A 21,948-nucleotide genomic window follows, 5' to 3' on the forward strand; every position below is an offset into this window, starting at 1 on the left:
TGAGCACTCAGGGTTGATATCCTTCAGAATGGATAGGTTTGTTCTCCTTGCAGTCCAGGGGACTCTCAAGAGCCTCCTCCAGCACCACCATTCAAAAGCATCCATTCTTCGGCGGTCTGCTTTCTTTATGGTCCAGCTCTCACTTCCATACATCACTATTCGAACTTTTGTTGGCAAGGTGATATCTCTGCTTTTTAAGATGCTGTCAAGGTTTGTCACACAAGGTTTGTGTGTGTTATGTATGTATAAATTCTTAAACTATTCAAATAAATATTTTTAAGAAAGGTGGGATAAAAATATTTTAAACACACACACATACATTCCACACAGCCAGTCCGCTCTCAATGAACAGATTCCAAACTTGCAGGCAGCCAGATTGTTCACTATCCACCCACGAAGAGCAGGGCTTTTGTAAAGCTAATGGCTCTTAATGGCCCTTTCAAGACCAACGCCCAGATAATGTCAACGCATGCAATTCACAGTGACATATTTTATTGGGGGAACTACCTTTTCCGCCCAGCTATGTGAGGACTGAAGCTCACCCCAGGGAAACACAGAGCCCTATTATTACTACAGTATACTTGAGGAGTAGTAATAGGAGTCACCTCTATCATTTTATGAAGCTCTGCAAAGCTCCCGCTCACACACACAAACCCCCGCCCGCGTCAAGGCTGGGCCTGGAATCCACGGCGACACGCCCCGCCCCTTCCATACGTCACGGAGGGCCCGGACCGGCCCCGCCCCTTCCCTCCGCTCGCGGGGCCTTCCCTCTCTCGGCCTCCCCCCGCCCCGCGGTTGTCTTTCCCATCATGCTCCGGGTTGAAAACAAAGTCCCACGTGACGGCCCGGGCGCCGCGAGCCCGGAGGCAACATGGCGTCTCCCAGGGGCGGCGGTTGGTCGGGCCCCGGCTGGCGGCGGCGGGGGCGGCGGGGCTCCGGCCCTCCGGCCGCCTCCGGGGCGGAAGGCGGGGAGCCGTCGGAGGGGGAGGCCGGGGCCGAGGGCCTCTACGTCGCGGTGGAGCGCTGCCCGCTCTGCAACACCGCCCGCCGCCGCCTGACCTGCGCCAAGTGCGTCCGCAGCGGGGACTTCGTCTTCTTCGACGGCCGGGACTCGGAGCGGTGGGTCCCGAGGGCGGTGGGACGCGGGGGGGGGGGCGCGGGAGGGCTGAGAGAAGCGGAGGCACCTCCAGACACCGAGGGACTACAGCTCCCATCGTCCCCCTTCACTCGCCTAGCAGCGCTGGGGCTGGTGGGAGTTGTAGTCCCCCTCCCCAACCCCCCCCCCGGCCTTTGGAGGGCCACCGGGAGCCCGCCTCTTCCAAAAACGGAGCGGGCTTGGGTTCGGAAGGCGTTTCGCCTCGTTTTCCTCTGGTCTTCAACTCTTATTCAGAGTGAGTGGGGACTCTGCACATGCTCAGAGGCGAGCCAGCGTTGTTGTATCCCGTCTTTCAGGGTGGATGGAGGGTGGCCACCCGACTCCGGACTGTTTAGTCCAGTCTGCTATATTCATTGGTCGCTGAAAAGGAGCTGCCTGTAAGATATTATTGGCTAGAATACCTGAATGAAGCCTCCATGCTCAGAGGCAGTGTACCTGGGAATACCAGTTGGGGAATAATCACTTCACTGCCATATTGATGGCTAGGGAAGGCCAGGCAGTGAGTTCAGTGGCTGTGCCCGGCTGGCAGCGTCATCCTAGGCAGTTAAGTGGTAGCAAAATTTTGGACGATGCACCGTTTTTGGTCCGATGTGGTTTCAGGGTTCTTCTCGCGTTCTTGCATTCCAGCATCAGAGAAGGATGGCTGTCATGCTTCCAGCGTCTGCTTGTGAGCTTTCTGGCAGCATTTGGTTGGCCCCTGTGAAAAACAGGAGATACTAAAGTTCTGGCTGCAGGTCCAGCATCTGTAATAATAGCTCTTGGCCCCGTTAGAAATTTGGGAAGCTGGCCCAGGTAGTCTCGCATTATCAACCCTGACTAGCAAAAGTGCTCTGAGATTGTGGGCAGGAGGTCTAGCCGTTCTCAGAAATGCCAATGATGGTACCTGGGATTTTGACTACAAAGCATGTGCCCGGTATCTGTATTTCTAATCGTGCTAGTGAGGGAGGTCAGGGACATGTTCCCTTTCAAGGTAAATGACCTTACTTCCTTTGCTGTGGTTGCAAGCCCAAGTATTTTTCATTTACAGCTTTCATTCTGTTAAAGCCTTGGGCTCCCTTGTGTTGGATCAGGGATGTAGAACTCCCTACACGGCCCTTGGTAAATGAGGATAGTTGTTCGGTCTGATGGTAGAAACACTCACCCGATTAGGTGCTGTTCTCCTTTCCTAATTGAACATATCTGAATCTCCATTGCCAGGGAAGATGCTGTTCTCTTCATGTCTTCCTTGACGACTTCTTATAGATGGGCCAGAATAGAAAATAGTGCTTTTATTACCCCTTTTCCCCATGAGACTTCCTTTTTATGTTCTTAATACCAAGAACAGTCATTGATCTTATGCCTTGCCTCTTAAGCAGGATCGGATGTTTGCTCTTGGAGAATTATAGAGTTGGACGGTATGACCATGGTGTTAAAGTTGGTGTGCTCCTTGCTTGATAAAAGAATTCTGGAGTTAGAAAAGCACCAATACAAGGCCTTACAGCTTCTGTTTGAAAACCTCATAATCAAAGCAAGTCTTCTAGGTATCTTGATTCAGTTTTCCAGCATTGAATTCAGGTAGTGTCGTTTTGGCCTTTAGAGCAGTAGAAAGTTTTAATTGTTATGACAGCCGTTTCTGAGACTGTGTCTTTCTTCACTCCGTTCTCCTCTCCTCCAGACGAAACATACCCAGTTTCTTCCATCTTTCTCTCACAGTCCTAGATGCCATCAAAAGTACACCATAGCTCATACAGTATTAGTGATTTTGAGTCAAGACTTCTGACTGAACACGAATAATGTGTTTGGAATGGCGGGGAGGGGGATTCACAAAGAGGCCAGCAGGGATGTTAGTCCTAGCTATAGTAGGGAAATCACCCCAGAGGGAGACCACAGCTGTGATACAAAGATCTCTGCAAGTGGGAGATCCTTGTGGCCTTAGTAATGGACTTCAACAGATGGGAAACCTTGACTTCTGAGCATTCAGCCTGGAGGCAGGCAGCGCAGTATGGCCTCTCCCATTTTGATTCCTTGTTCAGCAGGCTGAAGCAAAGAGGCCAACCCAAAACCAGCAAAACCAGGGAGCTGGTATGGGAATAGATTGTACTGTATTTGTCTTCAATGTGGAAGGGATTGTCACTCTTGAATTGGCCTCCTCAGCCACACTAGACGCTGTTCCAAGACCTCTACACAGAGCACGTTACCATAGTCTCTCGAGACTGAAGGATGCCTAATCTGAGGAGCGAAATGTGGGAGAACAGCTGGCCTCACAAATTGTGTCCTCATCACCGTCGAAGAAAGTAAGCAGGCATCGATCCAGAAGAGGTTTTTAGTTACCTCAGCCCTGGGAACAGGGAGAATAACAGAGTAAGCGAGACGGTGCTTCTCTAAAGTTTATTTGGGGACATCTTACCGGAGAGAATGTCTGTCCTTCTTCAGAATGTTATTTTTATCCTGGAGCTACTGGAACATCATTTGGTGAAGTGGGGCAGGAGGAACATAATATTTAAGAAGCTGGAGTGGTGGCTAAATATCTCCTTTGCGTATCAATTGAAATAAGGATTTTCTCGAGAAAGAAGAGTATCTGATCTAAGCGCATGTTTTCCTCATATGCAAGGGTTACCCTGGATGTTTGATTCCTTTGCCAGCTGACGAGTTCATTTGTGCCTACCACACAGCTGTTCTGGCCAAGTGGATGTCATGTACCAAGACCTATGCGGTTGGTCTGCATTCTCTGTTGTTTCACTCATACATCTGTAGGTGGTACGTCATGAATGAAGACCTCTGTTTTTCAGATTAGGTAGTGACTGATCTTCTGTCTTTGTTTAGTCATCTGTTATTTGTGCCGTGCTTCCCCACCCTTCCTGTTTCTGTAACAGGTATTGGAAATCAGCCCAGATGAACTTGCGTTTCTGTATAGAAATAAGAACTATTAAAAGAACTGCTAGGTAGCTTGATAGTTGAAGTCTCTGGCTGTGGAGCCAGAGGTTGGGAGTTTGATTCCCCACTGTGCCTCCTTGACAGGGTCCCTTTCAGCCCTGCAGTTTCAAGATGATGATGATGATACATTGATCTGATGCAGGCATGACATATGTGCCTTGACACTAGATGGGTCAGATATAAATGTAATGTAATGAATGAATAAATAAACGAATAAATAAAATGTGCTACTGCTTAAAATATTAACCTAGAGAGATAAATGTTTCTTAAAACTCTACAGATTGAAGAAACAGTTTCTGTAACAAAGATGAGCAAACTCTTGGTTCTCAGTTCAGGATTTTTCCTCCCAAAAATGTGAGAACAAATATTTTGGCGAAGTGTCCAGGTTCTGACTTAGCACTTTCTTAAAAGATCCGGTAGCTGATGGTGGAAAAGACATCTTTGTGCCAGAGATGCTGAAGTGCCACTGCCCTGCACTAGTGGACTTGGCATAAGAAAATGCTTTATATTTTCATGAAATACACTCTGAATTCAGCGTGAGTTCATTGCGAGTAGATGTGCTTTTCGTGTGTGGTTATAATTCCCACTTCTGAACCCTCACATTCACCGTCTTCTGGACTGGTCAGATTTTGATAGGACTTCTCATTATACATCTCTTACACTTCATCCTGAAATCCAGTGTTCCTTTCAAGAAATGTCCTTCCTATTCCTGGATTGTATTACTGCGTTAGAGCTGGTTAACCTTTAATTATCCATAATGAGTCATTGTGTGGCAGGAAGTCCTGCAGTTAGTGAAAAACAAGAGGAATCCTTTTGCCCTTTATAATGTGTAACGTATTTTTGATATGGAAACAGTGTCAAGGAAGTTGGGGGATTATTTCTAGGTGGTACCAAAGTTGTAGTAAATGGAACAAATTAGCCCTATGGTCCATGAGCAGAAACAAAATTATATATTAGGTAGCATCTTTATTTTGTTTTATTATGTGTTGTCCAATTGCCTCCGACTCACAACAGTCCTCGGTAGAGTGAATGCCAGAATATCCTGTTGGTAACAGTTCTGTTCAGCTCTTGCAAATTCAAGGTAGTGCCTTCATTCGATCACAAAAAAGGAGAGCTTTCACATTCTCAGGAACTCTTGAGAATGGCCTCTGATTATGACTACCAGTTTGGAGAGGAGAGATTGTAACCCATACCTGGTTGGTTTGTTTTTTTTTTAAACTGAATTTACATATTCCACCTTTCCTTGCTAGCAGGCTGGCTTCACAGAACAACGGCCTTTTACATTCATTCGGATATTTATTTTTTAACCTTTGGCCTCTTCTCGGCTCCCAGTTTATTTACCATCCCCGCCTGAGGAAGGTTTATGGAGAACTTGAATGCTCATCTTGTTCTTCCATAATTGATGAGCCACTAAAGGGGTCACGCAGGCCCGGATTTGTCAAAACAGATGCATCATTTTGTAGCCGAAGAGCGTGAGCTGGCAAATTCTAATCTGAATTTCGCCCTGATTGGCAGTGGCGAACATTTGCTGAGGGGGGTTTACTTGGTCTGGTTCGGGTTTGTCTAATTGGTTCAAAGCTGGCTGGATAACTTGTGAAATTAGAGCCGAGGGATCGGTAGTTTGATTCCCCGTTGCACCTCCCCGGAAAAGAACCAGCCTGTGTGGCCCTGGGTAGACCATCTGAGTTCTTTATGCTGGGCAGGATCACCCTAAGTTGGAGTAGAGTTGACAGCATCAGTTGTTCTTGTTATTTGTTCAAAATATATATACTCCACCTTTCTGCCTGACCACACACCTCCAATACCTCTGAAAATGAGGCTTGATATTGATGGTTGTTGTAGGTTTTTCGGGCTGTTTGGCCGTGTTCTGAAGGTTGTTGTTCTTCCAAACGTTTCACCAGTCTCTGTGGCCGGCGTCTTCAGAGGACAGGAGTCGGAACTCTGTCTGTGCTCTGGTGTAGTGTGCGGGATAGATGAGAACACAGACAGAATTCTAACTCTGGCCCTCTGAGAGACTGGCCAAACATTAGGAAGAACAACCTTCAGAACATGGCCAAACAGCCCGAAAAACCTACAACAGCCATCGGATCCCGGCCGTGAAAGCTTTCAAGAATACAAGGCTTAATATCCTTAACATAAAGCAATGCTGGGAGGAGGGAAGATGTTGGGGGCCATGTTCACTTACTCGAGGCTTTGACAATGCTGCTGCAGTTGTTCCAGTTCTGAAGTCCTTTGAGTACCAGAAATATATTATGTAAACGTTGTTAACTGTTATAAACCAAAAAGAAAGCACAAGGCATCCCACACCTTTGGCGGTCAAGCGATGCCATGAAGACACAGATCATAAGTGTACAATTTCTTTGGAAGCTGCCCTGAAACTGTACAAGCCGGCAGCAAATGTTAGACCCTTCACAGCATTTTGTTTTCGGGAGGCTCACTTTGGGAAACCTGTGAGAGGGGCTGGCCGCCTCCCGCACGGTTCACGGCCTGTCTTGTTGGCTCGACCGCCACGATTTCTGTGATTCCCTTCTTGCCTGTGCAGCTGAGACGGTGTGGCTTAAGGGCCCAGGGGAGGGGACGTTTGGTCTGCCTTGGACCTTAGAGGGCCAAACACCCCCTGATGAAAAAAAAAACGCTCCTCCCAACTGGGGTGAGGAGAAATGATTTGACGTTTTAATATAATTTTTTCCCATGGAAGCATAGATAATAAAGGTAAAGATCTTTTTTCAAAACTCTATTCAAAAAATAACAACACAACCTTCCCTTCTTGTCCTAAATCGGGGAAAGGGACAGAATTACGTGGACATTGCTAATTGAGTTTTTCAGACGGGGTTGTGATTTGCTCTTTTTGACCAGGAATGGCTCAAGGAGCATTGAAGGCTGCACCGAGGGCTGCATTTAACGAGCCCATGCTCTAGAACACTGGTTCTTAACCTTGGGTTACTCAGGAGTTTTGGACTGCAACTCCCAGAAGCCTTCACCACCAACTGTGCTGGCTGGGGTTTCTGGGAGTTGCAGTTCAAAAACATCCGAGTAACAAAGAATGCTCCAACTACCGTACAATTGCACTCATTTCACACGCTAGCAAGGTTATGCTCAAAATCCTCCAAGGTAGGCTTCAGCAGTATGTAGACCGAGAACTCCCAGAAGTACAAGCTGGATTCCGAAGAGGCAGAGGAACTCGAGACCAAATTGCTAACATGCGCTGGATTATGGAGAAAGCCAGAGAGTTCCAGAAAAATATCTACTTCTGCTTCATTGACTATGCGAAAGCCTTTGACTGTGTGGACCACACCAAACTATGGCAAGTTCTTAAAGAAATGGGAGTGCCTGACCACCTTATCCATCTCCTGAGAAACCTATATGTGGGACAGGAAGCAACAGTTAGAACTGGTCATGGAACAACTGAGTGGTTCAAAATTGGGAAAGGAGTACGGCAAGGCTGTATATTGTCCCCCAGCTTATTTAACTTATATGCAGAATACATCATGCGGAAGGCTGGACTGGAAGAAACCCAAGCCGGAATTAAGATTGCCGGAAGAAATATCAACAACCTCCGATATGCAGATGATACCACTCTGATGGCAGAAAGTGAGGAGGAATTAAAGAACCTTGTAATGAGAGTGAAAGAGGAGAGTGCAAAAAACGGTCTGAAACTCAACATCAAAAAAACTAAGATCATGGCCACTGGTCCCATCACCTCCTGGGAAATAGAAGGGGAAGATATGGAGGCAGTGTCAAATTTTATCTTCCTGGGCTCCATGAACACTGCAGATGGAGACAGCAGCCCTGAAATTAAAAGGCGCCTTCTTCTTGGGAGGAAAGCGATGACAAATCTTGACAGCATCTTGAAAAGCAGAGACATCACCTTGCCAACAAAAGTCCGAATAGTCAAAGCTATGGTTTTTCCTGTCATGATGTATGGAAGTGAGAGCTGGACCATAAAGAAAGCAGACCGCCGAAGAATTGATGCCTTTGAATTGTGGTGCTGGAGGAGGCTCTTGAGAATCCCCTGGACTGCAAGGAGAACAAACCTATCAGTTCTAAAGGAAATCAACCCTGAATGCTCACTTGAAGGACAGATCCTGAAGCTGAGGCTCCAGTACTTTGGCCATCTCATGAGAAGAAAAGAGTCCTTGGAAAAAACCTTGATGTTAGGAAAGTGTGATGGCAAGAGGAGAAGGGGACGACCGAGGATGAGATGGCTGGACAGTGTCTGCGAAGCAACTGACATGAACCTGACACAACTCCGGGAGGCAGTGGAAGACAGGAGGGCCTGGCGTGCTCTGGTCCATGGGGTCACGAAGAGTCGGACACGACTAAACGACTAAACACACAAAAACACAACAAAGGTTAAGAACCACTGCTCTAGAGCAGAGGTTGCATCCCCAGATGTTCTTGGGACTTCAACTCCCAGAAATCCCTTGGCCAGCACAGCTAGTGGGGAAGGCTTCTGGGGGGTTTTCTGGGGGATTGAACAACTTTGCCGAAGTTCTGATATTCGGGGTGTGTCTTGGCATTATTAATAGGCTTCCATGCCCAGATGAGCACATCAATGCCTATGGTACTGTCTGCCACCTTTGGTACTTTCTCCCGTGGCATGATCTCTTTCTGAAGTAAGAACGGAAGCACAGCCCTTCTTTTGCACAATATGAAAGTTAACTCGTTGAGTCTGTGTGGATGTGTAAAAAGGAGGATTAAGTGGCCTTCATCAAGATCCGGAGAAACAGATGCGCATTTCCTCACTTTGCTAAACAGATTCCTCTGCACGAGACTGATTTGTTCACTAATGAGTGATACGTTTGGCTGATTTCCCACCACCCCAGTAAACCATAATCTTACTAGTCTAGATGAGTCAACCTGGAAATGCTACCAGAACATATAGCAGGAACTGATATTGGTGGAGGTGCAACATCCCGCAACGAATTTAAATGTACACGTTTTATAAAGAAGCTATGGAGATGATGTAGAGGGCATTCTCAGAGGGAAATAAATTGCTTTGGGCAACAGAATCTGCATGCATTTAAGTTTTTGTTTGTCTTGGTATACATCTTGTTGTTGAGGCTTGAAAAACTATTAAACATGGAATATTTTAATGGTGCATTGTTGCTTTAAGTTATGAGTGGGCTGACTTCACTTTTACAATGTTGTTGTTGTTATAAAGAGTGCATATTCAGAATTGTAAAGATCCTGGTGGCAGCATAACCCAATAGGAAGAGTGTGAACACATTTGTGTTTGTTCAGGGGGGTGATATGTGATATATGATATTGACAAGCTATGTACCATGAGAGCCCATAGCCAATTCCTGGAGAAGCATCTTGAGGGTGATTGTGGCTGAATCCAGCCAGGCATTTCTTAACATTCTTGAGCATTTTTAACTCATCTGAGTTCATGGTATTCAGTACGGGTATAATGGACAGAGTGACAGATCTCAGGAGAGCTGGAATCAAATTATTGCTCTGGCACAGAAACTGAAAGGAGTAAAACCATTCCTTAAATATCTCACTTACTTTGAAAACCCTGCTGAGGTCACTGAAAGTTGGATGCAACTTAACCCATGATGACCTATTTAGCGATGCTGGGCCTGCAGTACTATAATGTAGTACATGATGTTACATTACATTATATATTGTGTTATGTTCTAAAGTAATGACCTGTACTCATATTATACAGCATCACTTAGTGGGTGATTATGCCACTGTTTTAGGTTACATTAAACATTCTATAAGTGGAGGTTCTTTTTAATCTTATTTATAAACCCTCTACACTTCTCTACGTGACAAACAGAGATTAAACGATGACAGTTGAGACCCTGTGGTCAGAAACAAAAAGCTCTGGAGATGATATTCATATCTGCAACCTTACATGTTCTGCTTTTTCCAGATTTTCTGAAAAGAAGGAGAGATTGAAGCACCTTAGAAGCAAAGAGCATGAATTCCAGTCCCAGTAAGTACCTTTTTCGCCCGCCCCCTTAGTCTAGGCTTGAATTTTCCTAAACTTTGATGTTTACTAGAAGGGTGATTTCTGGTCGTCTGGCTACTTTTCCATATCTTCTTTATTTTTTTTAATAGGTTGTTAAAAGCTATGGAAGGAAAGTGGATATCCGATCAGCTGGTGAGTGTCCCCCCCCTCTACTGATTCTGCTGACACAGCTGTTTCAGACAGTTTATATCCGTCTATGGTTCGAGGCTGCGTGTTCTTCAAGAGGATGGATGGTCCCCTCTCTCTCAGGAGCATCTTCTGTTCCCTGTTCAGCTTGTTGCGTTTCTCCCAGTACCGAACCCTGGACTGAAACCTTAACTCTCCATTGGCCGAAAAATGACCGGGGGCAGCCTCTCCGGTCTCTTTCTCTTTCAGGTATCTTGATAGGGGAAGAGAACGCTCGGACAGTGGATGTGTAGAGTTGATCTGTTTCCTCTGTTTCTTTCAGAGGTGGAAAATAATGTCTTGCAAGATGAGAATTGAGCAACTGAAGCAAACGATTAGCAAAGAAAACGAAGAAATGGCAAAAAGTAAGTCACAGAAGAGCCGCCCGACTTCAGCGGCGCACACCTCTTTCTCCATAGCCTCAGGGGTGTTGCCAAGGGTGCGGTGGGAATGTGCCATCCCTTGGAATGTTACGGATGGAAAGATCAGGGCCATTTTTGGTAGCCCTGACACATCTGTGCGTGCGTGCGTGCGTGCGTGCGTGCGTGTGTGTGTGTGTGTGTAGAGCAGGTTGTGGGAGGCTCCTGGGTTCAACTGGAAATGGTAGGTTGTGACTTGCCATTCCGGGAAGAAGGTGCCCGGCTGCCTTCCTCTTCTCTCGGCTTGGCCCTGCTTGGGGAGCAAAAACCCCGCCACCCCTTTCCCAGGCAAGGCCAGATGATCCCAAAGATAGCAACCGCTGAGGATGCCACCGCCAACAACGGCTTTGAGTAAGTAACAAGCCCAGCGTCTTTTAAAGGACCCGCTGCAAAGCGTCTCCATTGCCTTTCCTGTCTTAGATTCTGAGTGGCTTCTTCGGATTAAAGACGAGAACCAGAAGCTTTACCGCCGGGCTCAGCGCCATCAGGAGAAGAAGGAGAAGATCCAGAGGCACAACCACAAGCTCGGAGAGTTGGTGGAGAGGAGGCGCTACGAACTGAGAGTTCAGCATGAGCATTTGGCCGACCTCCGGCGGTCCCACGTCCTCGAACTGACCTCCGTCATCTTCCCCATCGAGGAAGTGAAGGTTGGCATGAGGTGAGGGCAGGAGGAATTGCGGTGCTGGTCGTGCCAGAAGGCGGTCTCTGCTTTTTTTCAGTCCATAAGATACAAATAAAGCAGGGGTGGGCATGGAATAGCTGCCTTTTCACCCATTGGCTGATACATTTCAAATTTCAATTTATTGTCATTGAACGCATACACACTGTACAGTGGGGTCTCGACTTACGAATGGCTCGACATACAAACGTTTCGACTTACGAACTGCTCTCATAGGAATATATGGACTCGACTTACGAACTTAGATTCGAGTTACGAACTCTTTTTTTCCTTTTTTTTAAAGCTAAGTCATCTTAGGTTAAAAGGAAAAAAGAAAAAAATATCCCCCTCTAGTGGCAGAAGGTGGAATAGCAGCTTCCCATTAGTTTCTATGGACGGAAAAGAGCAGATACGGATTAAATGGTTTTCAATGCATTCCTATGGGAAATGCAGATTCGACTTAAGAACTTTTCGACCTGAGAACTGCCTTCCAATATGGATTAAGTTCGTAAGTCGAGACCCCACTGTATACACATACAACTTAATTCACAAAGAACACTCGGAGACCAGACCGAAAACAGACACACACACACACCCTCGTAACAATCCCTAAATCTCAACCCCCTGCCTAAAACTCATAGTATCCGAACATGCAACACAACAGACCAAGTAATAGTAATACAGTCCAACAACTCACTGCTGATAATTCTTAGTTCCTTATTAAGTGCAACTATAGAAAAACCATTCAGATATTGTATTGTCCAAGTTCTAATTGCTCTGTATCTTCTGCCAGAAGGCAACAGCTCTAAGAAGTTATAAGCAGGGTGGGAAGTGTCTCTCAGAATATTTAATGACTTCCTCAAGCAGTGAGATGCAAAGATGTTGTCCAAGGTTGGAAGCTGAAAGTCCAATAATATTTTGGGCAATTTTAGTAATTCTCTGTAAAACTTTTTCATCCATTTCAGAGCAGCTCCCATACTGTGAGAAGATAACCCTTTGTTAGGAAATTCTCTACGGTACTACGATAGTAGGACAGAAGTAAATGCTGAGATAAGATTTATCTTCCTGAGCACTCTCAGGAAGTACAGTGGTGCCTCGACTTACGACCATAATCCGTTCCAGAAGATGGGACGTAAGTCAAAAATGGTCATAAGTTGAAGCATGCATTCCCATAGGAATACATGGGAACGCGATTAATCTGTTCCGCCCCCCCAAAAAAATCTCCCAAAAAATGAAATAAAAATAAACAGAGCAAGTCCCACACTGGGACTGCCAAAAAAAAAAAAAAAAAAAAACATCCCTGCAAAACCAACCCAGAACAGTTTTTAAAAACTGCCACCTTACCTTACCAGGCAGTCTCAAGCCGAAGCTGCCACTGCTGCTGGTGTATGATGATGCCTCCAACTCCAGAACCGGCACCAGCAGTGGCCCAGCGCCGGGAGGCTGAGCCTGGCCGGGGTGCTCCCTCTGGCCACTCGTCTCCTGATGGGCTCCAGTGAGGCTGGGGTCGGCGCTTCTCCATGGGCTGATGGTGGGAAATTCGAATGGCGAAGGGCGGCGAGTTTCTGCCTTGTGTTGAGGCCACCCCTGGCATCAGAAGTGATCATCTCCACCTCCAAAATTGAAAAAAAGAAAATAGATCAACCACTCGAGGAATTAGGAGGGGCAGTTCATTGTAGAACCCCTAGTTTGTGATCAGAAACCTTTTGCAAGGGGTTTGCTCTGTTGTGGGGTGGGAGCCATAGAGGATGCCTGTTGTGGTATAAGGATGAGCATGCACCGTCCCCGGACCTCTGGAGGTTGCCCACCTTGACTTAGTTTCTTCAGTAGAGTGGATTGTCAGGCTGCCAAAAGGTGCTGGAGGCGGAGAACCACGTGCCTTGGGGGGGGAGGTGTTCAACTGCAAGCCACCTCCTGCTCAGATTGCCAGGGGCCCTGGGGCGTTTGTCAGTCGTCTCCTCTGCCTTCCTCCAGGAAGGTCCGAACTACATGATCTGCCTCTTCCTTGCAAGCAGGTTGCGTTAGGGCATTGCTACTGGAAGGAGCAGGTATTTCAGAGGGGATCTCTTCAGCTTGGCATTTGAGGGTGCCTGTACGCCTTGACCAAGCTCTCCTTGTGGCCTCTTCTCTCCAGCCAGGAAAGCCCGAAGAGACACGGAATGGTGGGGGGGGGAACCAGCTTTTCTTTTCCCGGTCTTGCACAGCTGTTCTGGCTGCTCCTCTGCTTTGCTCCTGCTGTCTCAGCTGTCTTTGCACAAGGATGCTTCCATGAATCGGGAAGGGTAGCTTCATTTAGACATCTGGAGCAGTTGGCTTGCTCTCCCCTTACTTATTTTCCGTACACTCTCCTGGCACAATCTCCCACATTGCTTCCCATTCTGTGGTCACACGCACTGCGTAGGGAAGCGGCATGGCTACCCAACTCTTCTTGCGGTGCCTTGGGCAAAATTTTCCTGTGCTCTAGGGCACTGGGTAACAAAAGCCACCCGTAGACGGTGCAGCCGGCCCCCCGGGATCCAGTTCCGGCCAGTCCTTCTCTTTCAGAGACGCTCGGCCTGGCCTGCGCCTGGTTTTCAGAGACTCTGCTCCCCGGGTGACAGCCTCTTCCTTGCCTTCGGTCCAGGGACCCCGCCGACGTCTCCTCTGAGAGCGACAGCACCATGACTTCCAGCACTGTGAGCAAGCTAGCGGAGGCCAGGAGGACCACTTACCTCTCCGGGCGATGGGTCTGCGACGATCACAACGGAGACACCAGCATCGCCATTGCGGGGCCGTGGTTAACCCTCCCGAACAACGGCGACTATTCTGCTTATTACAACTGGGTGGAAGAGAAGAAAACCACGCAAGGACCAGGTAAAAGGGCTGGCCGGGTGCCATTTAAATGTCTTTGATCCTGTTTGGTTGAGTCTGCTTGCCTCTTGTCCAAGAGAGCTGGTTGGCGTTTTGTGTTCCCCATTGCCGTGGAGGTCGGGGAAAGCACTGCTGTTCTGTAGGCAAAGTCCTTGGTGGCTTAGGGTTTTGTCGGAATGGCATCTCACGGACCACAGCGTTCAGTGCCCTACAAGTCTTGACTCTTTCTCCTGCCAAACGAACCTCCCTGCCCACATGGTTGTTTCATTTTATGTACCATCGCGTACTGCTAGAGCTCTCTCTAGGTGGTTCGCAACACAATTATGCAAACGACGGCTTGCTCCCAGCAAGCTAGGCGCTCATTTTATTAACCTCAGAAGGATGGAAGGCTACATGAACCTTTCAAGATCAAATTTGGGTTGCGAGCAGAGTCTTGACTGCAGCATTGCAGTTTAACCCCTGTGTCACAGGGTTCTTGCTCAGTACCTTTCTAGCCCTCTCGACTGTTGGGATAACATTAATCAAAGCACATCTCTGAGTCTTCAAATCTAAATTTCTCCTGGCTGAGCTGTGCCTTTGGCAGTTCAGGGCCCACCCTTATCACTAGCCATGCTTGACTCATTATGCAGAACACGAAAAGTTGTGTCATTTTTTCAGTTTGACAGATTTGTGTATAGGTGTGTCGTGGGTGGGCGGAGCAGAAGACCTTAAGACAGGGCGAGAAGGGATTCAGAATGTAGTCCCCACCTCTGCTATGAATTGAAGTGGGGTGAACTTGGGAAAGGCTGCAGGGGACTCAGCTTCAGCCCTGCCGTCTGCAGAACACGGACACTAGCCTTCGTCCTTGAAGAGATGGTTTCAGCCGTCAGAAACAGGGCTGAACGCTGAACTCCCTCCTGGGGGTGGCAGATCGTCCCCATGTGATCACGGGAGAAGTCTGCTCCCTTGGCCCGAGTCCTTTTAAGGCAACTTGCTGATAGTTTCCCTCCATCCCGTTGCAGACATGGAACACAACAACCCTGCTTACACCATTAGCGCTGCACTGTGCTACGCCACTCAGCTGGTCAACACCTTGTCCCATATCCTTGACGTGAATCTCCCCAAGAAGCTGTATACCAGGTAAGTCCAGGAGCCTCATCTCTCTTTGAATGTTCAGATCTGTGAAAGTGTCTGCCTCTTTTGTCATGCAGGCCATACACCTGTAAGGTTTTAAGCAAGTGGTACATTCCACCTATTTCCAGCTGTCTGGAGGTCTCTGGAGATCTTTTATCTCTGGAGAGCTTTTAATCAGTGGTGGTTGTAGGTTTTTCAGGCTATCTGGCCGTGTTCTGGAGGGTCTTCTTCCTAACATTTTGCCAGTCTCTGTGGCCGGCATCTTCAGAGAACAGGAGCTGGAACTCTGTCCGTGCTCTGTTGGTGTTTGTTGGATAGTATTTATAGCTGTGGGAGACAGCTTTTTGTCCTTCTCAGGAGGGTGGGTGATGATGGGGATCAAGGTATTTTTGTTATGGGTGTATGATTGTGATTCTGGGAGTTGTAGTCAAGCCCAGTGGGAGGGCTGCATTAAATCTTTTGAGGATGTAGCATTATCTACGAAGATGTCTCTAAAGTGCAGCAACACTAATCATTGTAAGTTAAGGGAGAGGCCAGTTAAGTAACTGGAGCCTCCGCTGCCACATGATGCTGGGGGAAGGTGCAGAGGACTGAATATTTCCTACCCCTACTCTATGGCTGAAGCTGAGTCACCTGCAGCCTTTCCCAAGTTCACCCCACTTTTATATATATGCTTGTTCCATGTGCCCAAGCTACAGGAAGCCAATTTTTGGCTGAATATCTGGAAATCCTTCTTCACTGTCAGAGCAATACAGTGGTGCCTCGCTTTACAATTGCCCCACATTACGACGAAACCGCATTACGATGATCTTTTTGCAATTGCAAAACAGTGGTCTGAATGGGTTTTTTTCGCTTTGCGATGATCGGTTCCCTGCTTTGGGAACTGATTCTTCGCAAAACGACGATTTTCCTCCAGCTGATTGGTGATTTCAAAATGGCTGCAGGGTAAATAAAATGGCTACCCGCTGTTTTCTGGGACGGATTCCTCACAAGACAGCAACCGAAAATGGCTGCCCTATGGAGGATCTTTGCTGGACGGCGAGTTTCCAGCCCATTGGAAGGCATTGAAGGGGTTTCAATGCGTTTCAATGGGCTTTTTATTGTCCCATTGCGACGTTTTTGTTCTACAGCAATTTCGCTGGAATGAATTAACATCATAATGCGAGGCACCACTGTACGACTATAGAACCCATGACCTCGGGAGGCGGCGAGTGCTCCAGCGTTAAGTATGACTTCACTTGTTTTGCAGCGAGTTCTGCGGGGAGAATCTCAGCAGGAAGAAGTTCACGTGGGCAGTGAAAAAGCTGAATGCCAATATCCTCTACCTTTGCTTTTCTCAGGTACGGGGCTTCGCTTTCTGCTCATTTTGTCGCTCTTGGGTGGCTTGACAGTTTCATCATCTCCTCATTGCAAGTCTTGCTTGACTGACGCTCTGCCTCTTTTCCTTTTGGCTTTTTCCAGCACGTCAACCTAGACTTTCTGCACCCTCTGCATACACTCAGGAACCTGATGTACCTGGTCAGCCCCGAGACGGAACACTTGGGGAGGTAACAGGCCACTTTTGCACCCCGTTGCTTCCTGTCATCGGCCCCCTTTGGTCAATCCATCCCCATTCTCCTCTCACTGGTCACTCTCCTCACTCTCCTCCTTCAATTTTTGATTCTCTAACATAGTGTTTCTTTTTTTGTGAAATCCATGTTCGGATCTTGCTGGGCACATAGCCGAGGGCACCAAAAGCCATGTTTTGCAGTCATTCGAGGTGCACAGCCAGTCATTCGAGGTGCGCAGCAGCATCTGCTCTGATTGGTGGCTCTCGGTGGTCCCGGGGAGAACAGTTTGGGGGCCTTCTATAATCCAGGCACATGCAGATTCTCCTTGAAGCCGCAGTCAAAAGAGGATGTTTGCTTTAGACACCAGTTTGTGTCTTTTATAGGCCTCCCTTTGCTGTGACGAAGGATACAGACCTGCTTATTACCTGACGATAGCTCAAGAAGTCCTAATTTGAGAAGCTAAACGGTCAGGCCTGGTAATACATGGATGGGAAAATTGTGAGACTCTCCAGGTTAGGCCTAGAAAAGATCCTGGTTGGGAATCCTGGAGCATTTTGGCTGCCGATCAGAACTGACAGTCCTGGGCTACATGGAGGAAGAATCTGCAAAGGATATAAAAAGTTTACACACTCCTGTTAAAATGTCAAGTGTCTGTGATGTAAAAGAAATGAGACAAAGATATAAATCATTTCAGAACTTTTCCCACCTTTAACGAGACCTATGAACTGTACAACTCAGTTGAACAACAAACTGAAATCTTTCAGGGGAAGGGAAGTAAAAATAAAAAACTGAAATAATATGGTTGCATCCGTGCGCACACCCTTAAACTATTACTTTGTCAAAGCACCTTTTGATTTTATTACAGCACTCAGCCTTTTTGGGTATGAGTCTATTAGTATGGCACCTCTTGACTTGGCAATATTTGCCCGCTCTTCTTTTGCCAAAATGCTCCAAATCTGTCCGATTGCAAGGGCGTCTCCTGTGCACAGCCCTCTTCAGATCATCCCACAGATATTAAATCGGATTTAGGTCTGGGCTGTGGCTGGGCCGTTCCAAAACGTTAAGCTTCTTCTGGTGAAGCCATTCCTTTGTTGAGTTGGATGTATGCTTTGGGTCGTTGTCATGCTGAAAGATGAAGTTCCTCCTCTTGTTGAGCTTTCTAGCAGAAGCCTGGAGGTTTTGTGCCAATATTGACTGGGATTTGGAACGGTTCATAATTCCCTCTACTGTCCCTGTCCCAGCTGAAGAAAAGCAGCCCCAAAGCATGATGCTGCCCCCCCACCATGCATTACTGTGGGTATGGTGTTCTTTTGGTGATGTGCTGTGTTGTTTTTGTGCCAAACAAAATTAGGGCCGAAAAATTCAATCTTGGTTTCATCAGACCGTAACACTTTTCCCCACATGCTTCTGGGAGACTTCAGATGTGTTTTTGCAAAATTGAGCGAGGCTTGGATGCTTTTCTTTGTAAGAAAAGGCTTGCCACTCTACCCCATAGTCCAGACATATGAGGAATAGGGGAGATAGTTGTCACATGTACCACACAGCCAGTACTTGCCGATATTCCTGCAGCTCTTTTAGTGTTGCTGTAGGCCTTCTTGGCAGCCTCCCTGACCAATATTTTTCTAGTCTTTTCATCAATTTTGCAGGGATGTCCAGTTCTTGGTAATGTCACTGTTGTGCCATATTTTCTCCACTTGATGATGACTGTCTTCACTGTGTTCCATGGTAGATCTAATGCTTTGGAAATTCTTTTGTACTCTTGTCACGGCTGATACCTTTTTAGCAATGAGATCCCTCGGATGCTTTGGAAGCTCTCTGTAGACCATAGCTTCTGCTGTAGGATGTGACTAAGGAAATGTCAGGAAAACCTACTAGCACAGCTGATCTTTATTTGGGATTCCTCAGAGGCATTTAAAAGGATAGCAGGGGTGTACTGACGACTCCTACTTAACATGCGTTTGAATGTGAGTGTTTACTGCTGAATGCAGCGACATCACGTGCACAAAGATGCAACCACATTATTTCATTTTTTTAATTTTTACTTCCCTCCCCCTAAAAAAATTCAGTTTGTTGTTCAACTGAGTTGTACAGTTCATAGGTCCCATTAAAGGTGGAAAAGGTTCTGAAATGATTTATCTTTGTCTCGTTTATTTTACACCACAGACACTTGACATTTTAACAGGGGTGTGTAAATTTTTTTCTATCCACTGTATCCCCTTATAAAGCAACGTACAGTGGGGTCTCGACTTACGAACTTAATCCGTATTGGAAGGCAGTTCTCAGGTCGAAAAGTTCGTAAGTCGAATCTGCATTTCCCATACGAATGCATTGAAAACCATTTAATCCGTATCTGCTCTTTTCATCCATAGAAACTAATGGGAAGCTGCTATTCCGCCTTCGACCACTAGAGGGGGATATTTTTTCTTTTTTCCTTTTAACCTAAGATGACTTAGCTTTTAAAAAAAGGGGAAAAAAGAGTTCGTAACTCGAATCTAAGTTTGCAAGTTGAGTCCATATATTCCTATGAGAGCGGTTCGTAAGTCGAAACGTTCGTATGTCGAGCCGTTTGTAAGTCGAGACCCCACTGTAGGTTCCTGAATTCTGTGTCGACTGGAAGATCAGCACCGCATTCTGGGCTGGTTCTGGCTTTGAAGCCGCTCTTTGGCGGGGGAGGGAGGGCAGGCGCTTTTTCCCCATATCAAAATTGATTCTTCTGCTAGACATTTTGGAAGTTCTTCCCATTTGCTGTGGAATGCGGGTGGCCCGGATCCCTTCCCTTGAGGCCGGCGGGGCAGCCAAGCTGTCGGCCTCCCCTTTTCACAAAACCTTGGCCCCTTCGATTTGCCGTGGCGGCTCAAATCCTGCCTGTAACCGCTTCTGGCCACTCCTCTCGCTTAGCTCGCAAAGGGTCTGACGAAAGCTTTATTCCCTCCCCCCCCCCCCTTTGTGGCTCGCAGGTCTGGTCCGTTTGAGATCAGCGCCGACCTGGAGGACTCCATGGAGTTTGTGGATCCCAGCGGGGCGGGCGAAACAGATGAGAGCGGGGATGAACACATCAGCGACGAGGAGACCGATCTCGGGACCGACTGGGAGAACCTGCCGAGCCCACGATTCTGTGACATTCCCTCCCAGGCCGTGGAGATGCTCCAGAGTCAGAGCACGCAGGCCTCGCAGCCCATCGCCGCGAGCAGCGCCGGGGGTATGATCTCCTCGGCAGCGGCCTCTGTAACCTCCTGGTTCAAAGCATACACTGGGCACCGCTGAAGGAAGGGGGTCAGACTCTGCAGGGAAGGCTCTTCCTGTGCTCTGCCTACACTCTAGTAGACCTCTCTTAAGTATTCGGCTAAGTAGTGCCTGGAAAGAGGAGGAAGAGGCAGATTTTGTGATTCCGAGACACTAAGCAGGCTGAAACCTGGTAATGGTTTGTAAATTCTTCAAGATGCAACGTTTCATGTCCCTGAACTGGAACTCGGTGCTTCTGGGACCTGTCTGTTTTGCCAAGGACGAGAGGAGAAACCCGCCAGTGCATTCGGTGGCTTTTCATTTGTGCGTCCAAAACAAAGAAACGGACGTGGGGGATGTGACCTGGCCATTGGTTTAAAAAGAGGGTTCCCAGGTTTCTTATATGTTGTGTCTCGCAATGCATGGGACATTTTAATTTTTTTAACAGCACAAAGGCACATTTCCGGAGCCTTCTGGGAAGATGTACGAGCGATGCATTTTTTTTTACATGGTTTCTGATTTCTGTTGCCATAACTTTGATATAGAAAACCCATCACCGTTCTCCAAAATCAATGGGTTTTTGAAAAGAAGAACATGGATGGGTAGGTTTCGCCTTTTTGTGTGCGTGATGTGTTCCTCCAGAAGTCGGTCTGCTTGAACGTTTTGTCATGCTGAGCCTCTCCCCCGCCTCTCTCTCCCCCCCTCCCAAATCCTAGACCCTGTGCTCTGTCTCCCAGTCACCGAAGAAAAGCTGGACCCCATAAGAGCTTTGCCAAAACAGAACAGTCCTCCTGTGGTCATGACCTTCGTACGTTTTTCAAAATCTCCCCCTTTTTTCTAAGTTAAGACAAGGTTGCTTCAGAGGGCTGCTGTGCCTTCCTTGATGGTTCTGTCTACTGTTCCTTCTTGATCCGCTTTAGAAGTTGTAACTCACGGCTTGGATTTTCAAGTCCAAAGTTCAGTCTCTTCACCGAGCCGGTCACCAGCTCCTGCAGTTAGGGATCTGAGCAGGTCTTCCCTTCCACACCAGTGTATCCTATGACATGGGCACTCCCCACCAAGGCCCTTAGCTGTGTTTGTATCGATCCCCCTCTTCACTCAGGAGGGTAAAATCGGGCTGACGTGTATAAGCACACAAAAAATATTATGTGGAAATGTTATTTTTGGGGGGGGGCGACATGCAGGCTGAATAATTCAGAGAGTTATGGTTCAGAACCTAATCTTCCCCTTCTCCAGGTCTCATGTGATTTGGGAATCAAGGTGCACAGCTGCCCGGCCATGGGAAGTAGGTCACCCATTACTGGACTTCCAAAGCAGGCCTTGGCTTGTCATAGGTCCAAAACATTTCCCGTCCAGAGAGAGAATGTACAGCATCTCACAACATTGGGCAGCTGTTGCTTTGTGTTGCGACACAGTAAGGAGAGTGTGACGTGTCTGGTGTCAGATCTCTTTTGTCCGACTTCTATTTTCCTCCTCCTTTTTCTCTGGATTCCCTCCCTCCCACTTACATTGTTATCATTCCCAGTAACCAAAAGTGTTCGCTCTGCATTGACGGAGGCCAGTTGGCAGGTCAGCCGGCCCTTTGCCCTGCCTGTCGTCTCGGTTGCTTTTCTGCAAGTTCGCACTCTCTGCAGGGCACGCCACGCTGAAGGATGACTCCGGTGGAAGGCACGCCGCCTTGCCCAGGAAGGAAAATCTTGGGGAAACAAAACGCCTGCACCGTGGAGACATCCTCGCAGTCACTCTCGCAGGAACCAGGCGGCACCAAAGAGTGTTTTGAGGGAAACGTACGGGCTGCCGGTGTTGAATCAGTGCCGGGCAGGTGCGTTTCGTGAATTTCTCTGAAGCAGACTGTTCCATTTTGGCCTGGAATTGAGAGTGAAATAATTCCGTGAGGCTCTACCATCTCTCAACCAGGT

The 21,948-nt window shown here is 47.5% G+C and overlaps 1 protein-coding gene across 1 annotated transcript; it reads left to right on the plus strand.

Annotated features, from left to right (window-relative positions):
- Positions 1-813: 813 nt before the first annotated feature.
- Positions 814-21,331, plus strand: ATG14 (autophagy related 14). Its single transcript, XM_072986853.2, has 10 exons — positions 814-1,119; positions 9,954-10,016; positions 10,142-10,184; positions 10,501-10,582; positions 11,057-11,294; positions 13,918-14,147; positions 15,146-15,263; positions 16,507-16,597; positions 16,719-16,804; positions 19,765-21,331. The coding sequence occupies exons 1-10, from the start codon at positions 872-874 to the stop codon at positions 20,069-20,071; spliced, it is 1,506 nt and encodes a 501-aa protein (XP_072842954.1). The 5' UTR covers positions 814-871; the 3' UTR covers positions 20,072-21,331.
- The last annotated feature ends 617 nt before the right edge of the window (positions 21,332-21,948 follow it).

This window comes from Pogona vitticeps, chromosome 1, assembly GCF_051106095.1.
Source record: "Pogona vitticeps strain Pit_001003342236 chromosome 1, PviZW2.1, whole genome shotgun sequence".
In the NCBI taxonomy this organism is placed as follows: Eukaryota; Metazoa; Chordata; class Lepidosauria; order Squamata; family Agamidae; genus Pogona; species Pogona vitticeps.

Excerpts from the sequence above, each read along its gene's own strand:
- ATG14 (XM_072986853.2), top strand. The coding sequence starts at position 872 with ATGGCGTCTCCCAGGGGCGGCGGTTGGTCGGGCCCCGGCTGGCGGCGG. Across the intron at positions 15,264-16,506 it reads CCCAAGAAGCTGTATACCAG|CGAGTTCTGCGGGGAGAATC; the intron begins GTAAGTCCAGGA and ends CTTGTTTTGCAG. Across the intron at positions 16,598-16,718 it reads TCTACCTTTGCTTTTCTCAG|CACGTCAACCTAGACTTTCT; the intron begins GTACGGGGCTTC and ends GGCTTTTTCCAG.